This window comes from Limulus polyphemus, unplaced genomic scaffold, assembly GCF_000517525.1.
Source record: "Limulus polyphemus unplaced genomic scaffold, Limulus_polyphemus-2.1.2 Scaffold6789, whole genome shotgun sequence".
Taxonomy (NCBI): Eukaryota; Metazoa; Arthropoda; class Merostomata; order Xiphosura; family Limulidae; genus Limulus; species Limulus polyphemus.
Window position 1 is genome coordinate 33368 of NW_013672399.1, and position 8977 is coordinate 42344.

The 8977-nt window shown below is 35.0% G+C and overlaps 1 protein-coding gene across 1 annotated transcript in view; it reads left to right on the forward strand.

Moving 5' to 3' along the window:
* Window positions 1–2295: 2295 nt before the first annotated feature.
* The window catches only part of LOC111089615, a gene marked incomplete at both ends in the record, with an annotated part of 11429 nt that continues 4747 nt past the window's right edge, over window positions 2296–8977 (forward strand). The window contains 2 exons of the mRNA XM_022402453.1: window positions 2296–2375; window positions 3730–3830. Of these exons, the coding sequence (XP_022258161.1) occupies window positions 2296–2375; window positions 3730–3830 (181 nt within the window). The remainder of the gene's footprint in view (window positions 2376–3729; window positions 3831–8977) is intronic.

An 8977-nucleotide genomic window follows, 5' to 3' on the forward strand; every position in this document is an offset into this window, starting at 1 on the left:
CGGAAATATTCTGTTTAAGTAATTATAAACACTTACAGTAAAGATTATTGTAATAAAATGTTAAACACATTATTATAGTATTTTGGCACTTGTGTATAAAGTAAAAATCATAAATAATATTCAACGTTAAAACTGGTACACAATTAAAAACATTTTATTTAAGCCTATCTATGGCCTTCAAAGGTTGACGACTTTACATGTTTCGAACGTTACAACGTCATTCTCAGGAGTAAATAAAATGTTTTTAATTGTGTACCAGTTTAACTTTGAATATTATTTATGATGTTAAACACATTGTTTCTGCCATTTCTATGTTGGTCGAATATTTTAGACTGTTTACTTGGTAGAATAGGCAGTACAATTTATTTAATATTTCTGCCTCAGATTGTAACTTGATAAATTCAGCAGTAATGTACACTTAATATTTTTAGACCTAAATTGTTTCGTCTGTAAAGTAGATTCCATATTTCTGACTAATGACACTCTAGACTTGCTGTTAATACATATTAGCTTTCATTGGCAAAATGGGTGTTCTATTGAAAGACTCCACAACAAAACGCTTTTATAAGGTTTTCATTTTACTGTAGTAAATTATCTACGTCACTGCAACAAAATTTGGACGATAGTTTATTATTTTCTTGGCGAGCAGCAGTAGTAAAGGTGGTTTCTTCTATCTAAAAAACGGTTTCTTTTCACAAAGTTTGTGACCGTGAACGGAATGAAATTTAGCCATAGGTATCTATTAGAGAAACGTGAATGGTCAAATTATTCATGTACATAAAGAATAATCTTACTTCATTGGAAGACATATTTGGTCCCGTTTTTCTACCCAATAAGAGAAGTAGGCGTCACAACGACGACTCAAATCACATACAAAAATTATATGACAACTTTTCAATGTCATTATCCTTGAAGTATCTCCAAAAGCCTGGTTTGCTGTTGGATTACACAAAAGACCTTTGGAAACAGACTTCAAATAAGGAATACATATAGAGAGGTCGAACTGCCATTAAAGAAATTCAAAAGTAGTTTCGTGTCAGACCGTGACTACAAATAAGGAATACACATAGAGAGGTCGAACTGCCATTAAAGAAATTCAGAAGTTATTTCGTGTCAGACCGTGACTACAAATAAGGAATACACATAGAGAGGTCGAACTGCCATTAAAGAAATTCAGAAGTTATTTCGTGTCAGACCGTGACTACAAATAAGGAATACATATAGAGAGGTCGAACTGCCATTAAAGAAATTCAAAAGTAGTTTCGTGTCAGACCGTGACTACAAATAAGGAATACACATAGAGAGGTCGAACTGCCATTAAAGAAATTCAAAAGTTATTTCGTGTCAGACCGTGACTACAAATAAGGAATACACATAGAGAGGTCGAACTGCCATTAAAGAAATTCAAAAGTAGTTTCGTGTCAGACCGTGACTACAAATAAGGAATACACACAGAGAGGTCGAACTGCCATTAAAGAAATTCAAAAGTAGTTTCGTGTCAGACTGTAGTGTAGAATATGACTGTCACGTAAAGCACTCAATACAACCGATCAACATGACCATTAAAAACACACAAAATGACTGTCACGTAAAGCACTCAATACAACCGATCAACATGACCATTAAAAAAACACAATATGACTGTCACGTAAAGCACTCAATACAACCGATCAACATGACCATTAAAAAACACAATATGACTGTCACGTAAAGCACTCAATACAACCGATCAACATGACCATTAAAAAATACACGCAATATGACTGTCACGTAAAGCACTCAATACAACCGATCAACATGACCATTAAAAAACACATTATATTCCAAAACTGGTCCAAGAATCCAAAAAAACATTAAGTAACAGGCAACAACTTTGACAGATGTATCAAGATGTTGTGCCACACGACTGGATTATTTTCCTTTAATGAATATTTCATAGAAAACATCAGTAGTAACTCATAAAACTCATAAATATTTCATTATTTTTTCCTGCAAACTACCAAATACGTACCACACCACCAAGATACATTATGATCAGTTTACATTATAATGCTGCACGTATTATGTTTTTCTCACTTTTATATCCGCTTAAGACCCCGATTTGATATAATCCAATCGCACAACTTTGTTGTTGTTTTTTTATATTTGTCACGACACGTTGTGATAATGTAAACAATATTTACTACTTCTACTTCATATAGTTCAAGAAAATTGTCACTTTTAAAGGACAAATCTCTACGTATTAGTTCATAATCTCACTAAGCTGGTATAGATTCTGAGTCTAATTTATTTCAGGTTATCCTACAATCCGACGTAAGATGTCTTCAGACTCCTGTGTAATAGGATGGGATCCAGTAAGAGTAACAGCTATAGAGGTAAGATTTCTAAGTTGTCAATTAATGACGTTATTAGTTTAAATCAGAAGACTTATCTTTCAACATAATTAATAACTTAAATATTATTATTTAATTTAAAGGTTAAGTTTTTTGTTTTCAGATTAATATAGTAGTTTACGTGAGCATACATGATCGTGACACACAAACTTACAACAGACCAACTAGCTTTGGTGTTGCAAATCAAGTGTTATCCACACGAGAAAGATTTTGAAGTGAACGTACATAATCATGACACACAGACTTACAAAAGGCCAATGAACTTTAGAGTTGCAAGTCAAGTGTTATCCGCAGAGAAAAGATTTAATGTGAACCAATCAACTTCCAGATCGTCGTTATGTATACATGAGAAGGCTTTGTCAACATATACAGACACTAGGCCTACTGGTTTATTGCAAGGCTATTTTCTTTATGGAATCGACGTAATTAAAAATATAATTAAATACTTTTATCCGCTTCTTTCTAATGATAAGTACTCATAACAAGAGTAAGTGCAGTAGGATTTCATCGTGTGTTGTGTATGCTTTTCGTTCCTAATTGTTTGTTAAGTACGAACTACATAAGTTAGAAAACCGACGTAGCCCTCCCACTTTGACGTGCTGCTGATTATTAGATAACGGTACACAAAAGAGGTTATTAACAAGTGCATGATTTTTATGAGTCATTAGTATAAAGTTGTTTTCATTATGGAGGAAATTGGACTAACGGTAATAAAAGACAGTTTTTTAATTCCTTTTTGTTTGGCTTCTGCTGGGAGCATGAAATATTAAGATAGACTAATAAACGGGATCGTGAATGAAACGGAGCTGTCCTTTAAAAAGTGCTACAACTGAGTGGTTATCATTAATATCTAATTATATTAGAAGTTTCTAAAATGCTATTCATAGTGCTAAAGTAACTAGAAGTTGAAGAAATATGTAACACAGATACTGTTTAGCACACTTGGGATGATGATAGAAGCCGTTACTTTGACAGAAAATAGCCAAGATGTGTATTGACAGATTATCATTATTACGTGATTAATGCTTTTAGTTCTTGTGATATGACGTTGTCAGAACTTGAGTAGTCAGGTATATGATAATCACTTCAAAAAGTCTTGCTTTGAAGCCTTAGATAAATCTTACATGGATTATTTTCTGTTTCTTCTTGTTAACCAAGCGATTGGTAACTAGTGTTTGTCTGTTTTTGTTTTATTTTTATATAGAGATTTAATCATTTTACGTGATTTTATTTTTCAAGGAATGTTTCGATTGACTTCATCTAGTCCCCTAGAGTTAATTTAACTTGAACATTTAAGGCACTTTCACAGTTACCAAACGAACATTTCTTTCTTTAGTGGAGGCCTTGGGTCCGAGTGTTTGGCAAAGGGGAAAACTTTACCATCGATGGGGTTTTAAAAGATCTTCTGGACAGCATCAGCTCCTCCATGAATTTCAGGTATTCTTGTGAATAATGCATATATATTGAAATGTTATGGTGTTAAGACCAAAAATATTTGTCTTACACGTGGAACAAATGTGTACATCTAAATTTTGAAGCAGTACAAAAATACGTAAAAAGGAGCGTTACTCAAACAGTACATTTTCCGTATTGCACAATAAATTATAATGTGATAAATGTCTCAAGTGAAGCATTCAAAAAAAGATTAATATATGTTGTTGGTAAATATTGAGGCTTATAGGCTATGTATCGGAATTGCAATCTGGGATTTTGGAATGAAGAATTTACCCCGAGGATATTCAGGGATTGAGGCCCTTCTTCATCCACTCTAAAGGTTTATTTAGAAATGAGTGTCATAGGGATTTAAGTGCATGAGAGGGGTACAAGCAAGGATCAATGGTTGGGGGTGCTGTGAACAAAACCGGAAGGAAGCCTGAGAACAAGGTATGAGAGATAGGAAAGAGAATTGACGGCTGACTTTAGTTGAGTCCATACTTGGAATGGAGCCTTTGTCAAGGATTGGGACATTTTTCTATCTTCTTTAGCTTTAGTGTTAACTTCTAGGTGAAATTAATTTCCTTAGTTGTAGTTGATCTTCTGCTCTATTGGATGGTATTCACTCTCCAGCCCGTGGGTAGTAGTACACTTCGTAGGCAATATCTCTATCTCCAATACTTTCTTAGGGTTGTAGGCTCCCCCAAGAGATATAAAGCCTATAATTTTTATTTTCGATTATAAGTTCCCCATGTAACAAATGACTTAAACAAACCAATGACTTCTATACTTTATGAACTTGTTTGTCCGTGAACTATTCCAACAGTTATGGAACTGGAAGAACCTAACTTGGCAAGTGGAATTAGATTATCTTGAAAAGTGTCCTTATTTATATGGAGTAAACCATCTACCCTCATTTATTTGGAGTACCAAGGAGGATTAGCACGTGCCTGGAAGGTTATCTAGGCATGATGGGGGGGAGGGGTTGGAATAAGCTTCCAGCGTCGCTGAAGCCTAATCTAGCATCTGAGTTTGTGTTGCTAGCCCCATGAGATACTGGAGGTACCATTTTTCAAACTATGTTCATATCCCCAGTCACACATACTCAGGTACCACAGACAGGTGTTTTAGTTTTAATGGGATTTGTTTTCAGATAGCGGCCCTCCCAACCTTAGTGTATTTATAGAAGTAATTAGAGATAAAAAGACCATATTTTTGTACTGCTTCAACATTTAAAAGCAAACATTTGTTCCGTGTTTAAGACAAATATATTTAATCTTAAATTAATCTTTAATCTTAGCATGAACAAAGTATGACCTCCTGGACAACATCAGCCCCTCCATTGATTTCAGGCATTCTTGTGAGTAATGAATAGTGTATTGAAATGTCAAAGTGTTAAGATTAAATATATTTGTCTTAAACACCGATCAAATGTTTGCTTTTAAATGTTGAAGCAGTACAAAAATACTGTCTTATTTGTTGAATCGCAATAAAGGAAAACATGGTCACCTGATTTGCTGCAAATAACGGTACGATAATGGACTTAATAAACAGAAGAAAAAGGTGTAGTACTTTGTCTCCAGTCAAGTAAACGAGGCGATACTAGGTGTGAAAACATAAATATTAATGAACATGTTATTAATGGAGGATACAACCGAATCGGAAGTGTAGTGTGTTACGATTGTTTTTACAACACTTCGTTACCATCGTGTTACACTTACACTTCTCTTTTACTTCTTATGTATGTCCATCAACTTATGTACTTATTACTGTTAAGAATTGACTCATACCAATGTAAACATAACGAATTGTTCTTTATTACTATGTAGAATAACACACTGATTTAGAAATAGGTTGTGTTTCTTACTGGCAGCATATTACTTTCTTCCTTCGCCTCTCTCGATATCTTTGTTCTCTCTCTCACATATTCCATTCTTTTCTTCTTAGTTGAGCTCTTGGCTTTTATATTCATTTTTCAAACCCTTTTAAGCCTTACTCCTATTTCCTGTATACCGGACTATATCGTTTCACAACTGTAGGGCTTCGTTTAGTCTCCATATAGCTGAACATAGAAAAGTGGCCACTCATTCCAATCGTTTTCTAATGACTTACTGTGCTGTAATCTCCTAATTTCTTAAAGACTGACCAAAAGCCGGCCGCGTTCTCACACTCTCTCAACCCCAACCACCCTTACACCTAACTTTATAACACACCTCCCCTTTTTTTTCTGAACAAATTCAACAATGTTGATTGGCTGTGTTTCATTTTTACTCCTGTCATGTTCCATAATTCTTGCAATATTTTCGATTGGAAATTGGTAACTAAATTTGAAAAGAAGTCTTCAGAATACCCGATCTGCTTTTTTCTGCTTCCATAGAATCTTTGGCTACTGCTTCTACATATCTAGTGGCAGAATTAACCACCGTCAAAAGATACTTATTCTTTTGCTCTGTTTCCGGAAGTGGTCTGATAATATTGGCACTAACAGAACTAAAGAGTTCTCTAATAATTGTTTTATTTCTTGTCCCTGTTACTAGCTAGTTGACATGCTCAGCAGCTCTTTACAGGATTCTCTGACTCCAAACATAAACAGCCAGTAGTAGTTTTCACCGATCTCGTTTCAGCTAAGCCTAAATGTCCAACCAGCATTACTTCATTCCCTAACTCTAATACTGTCTGCTCTACACTCCTTTCTGAGTACTGTTCGATTTCTGCCATCTATTGCATTATTCTCATTATATTTACCCCTCAACGCACTTTCCCGCCATTAATAATAATAATAATAACTTCACTTGAGTTTAGTTACTTTTGATTACTCTATCACGGCTTTTCTGCGATAAGTATCCAAGCTCTCATCTTCTAACTGTCATTTAATTATTTGTTTTTGATCTACATGCCCTATTTTAACAGCAGCTAAAAATACGTCAGTATTTATATTATTTACTTGGTGATTTATTTCTTCTCTAACTTCTACCTCCGATTTAGAGTTTTCTTTAATCTCAAATGTTGGGTACGTGTGCCACTGGTGTATCACCTATAAGTTATTAAGTTTCTTCTCTCCAGAGTTATCCAAAAACCAATATCCCTTAATGCATTTACAGCTTGCTCTTTTATCATTACTTCTTTAAACATTTATTTGAAATTTTCTCTTTGGCTTCAATTAAACACCTTACATTCTCCCTTCTATCCGGAATTTTCTTACTCTGCCTACGGAGATTAGCTCTAGGCTCAACTTGGTCACATATAAAACATTTTGGCAGGGATTAGTAATTTTCCTCCTTATTTATAAAATCACCCTGCTGGAAAGTACTCCTTTCAGTTTTCAAAGAGAAGAGATCCAGTTCTATTCGTTTTTGTTAAGTAGTAATAATACTAGCTTGATTTTCATCTAATTTCAACCCACAACGATTCGCCACGACATATTAATTCACGAACGTCGTGTGGTTTCTGGCTTCGTATCTTCTAGCCACGTTATTATCTGCATTGTTAATTTTGTCAAATGTACTCTTGCAGCGTATCCAGTATACTTAGATTCTTGTTCCGTATTATTTAAATGTCTCATTTTCATTTTTTGGAGAGCTTGGCATGTACAGGTGGTTAGGGCGGGTCGTAGGTTCGAATCCCCGTTACACCAAATATGCTCGCCTTTCAGCCGTGGGGGCGTTATAATGAGTTGGTGGTGGATGGTGATGACTAGCTGCCTTCCCTCTAGTCTTACACTGCTAAATTAGGGACACCGAGCGCAGTTAGCCCTCGTGTAGCTTTGCGCGAAATCCATAACAAACCTTATAGGAATAAACAAATAAATAAAAACATTTTAATTACACCTTAAGCCTCAAACGGTTGTCATTTCGGTTGAATGAGTTGAGGTTCTTTTTATCCGATAGTCCTCGTGAGATAACTTATAAACCTTTGAAACCTTTACTATAATGAACACCAAGGAGGTGGATCAGTAAACTATATTGTGCTTTACCTTCTTTTCTTTTTTTTACGCCCCCCAGTAGCACAGCGGTATGTCTGCGGACTTTCAACGCTAGAATCCGGGTTTTGATACCCGTGGTGGGCAGAGCACAGATAGCCCAATGTGTAGCTCTGTGCTTAACTTCAAACAAACAAATACTATGAACTTTCTTATTTGCCCCTCAGTGGCACAGCGGTATTACTGCGGACTTACAACGCTAGAATCCGGGTTTCGATACCCGTGGTGGGCAGAGCACAGATAGCCCATTGTGTAGCTTTGTGCATAATTACAAACATACTTTTTTCAGTTCTGTGTTTACGTCTGTGACTAAGGAACCGGTGTGTAATATTTTGAGAAAAAAAAATAGGATTATTTGAAAATTTGACACTTTGAGGAACATTACCTCAATTTTAGTTCAGTAGTGCCAGAAGGGGTTTTGTAAAAATCATTCGCGAAACTTTTAATCGGGTGTAATAACCATTCGCGAAACTGTTAATTAGCTGTAAAAATCATTCGCGAAACTGTTAATCAGGTGTAAAAATCATTCGCGAAACTGTTAATTAACTGTAAAAATCATCGCAAAACTGTTACTCAGTTGTAATAATCATTCGCGAAACTGGTAATTAGCTGTAAAAATCATTCGCGAAACTGTTAATCAGCTGTAATATAACAATAATAATAGTGATGTATTCTGTTTAGCAACATATTTTAATTTTTTCGTCTCAAATAAATATTCAATAATTTTTCCTGACTTACACCTTACAAATGAAATATAAAAATGTTATACGCAATCAAATTTTTTAATCGTAGATCATCATTTTTTATGCATCTTGCTTTTTTTTACGTAGATTTTCGGAAGTAATTCGAGCGAATAATTTTATGTTGTTTCATTTAAGTTTTGAGGATTCTTCATTTGAAAATGTCTACCTTATATTTCCACTGTCATACAAATATAGCCAGTACCAGAATCTTTAAAGAAAAATCTCTACGTATGGAAAAAAGTTATGTTAATATCATCCCAGTAATAAAAACGGTTATTTGTTTGTTTGTAGTTTAAGCACAAAGCCATACAATGGGCTATCTGTGCTCTGCCCACCACGAGTGTAAAGTCCGCAGACGTACCTTTGTGTCACTGGGGGGGTTAAAAATGAGGAAACTTGTTAAGTAAACTATGTGTAATCCCAGTGAC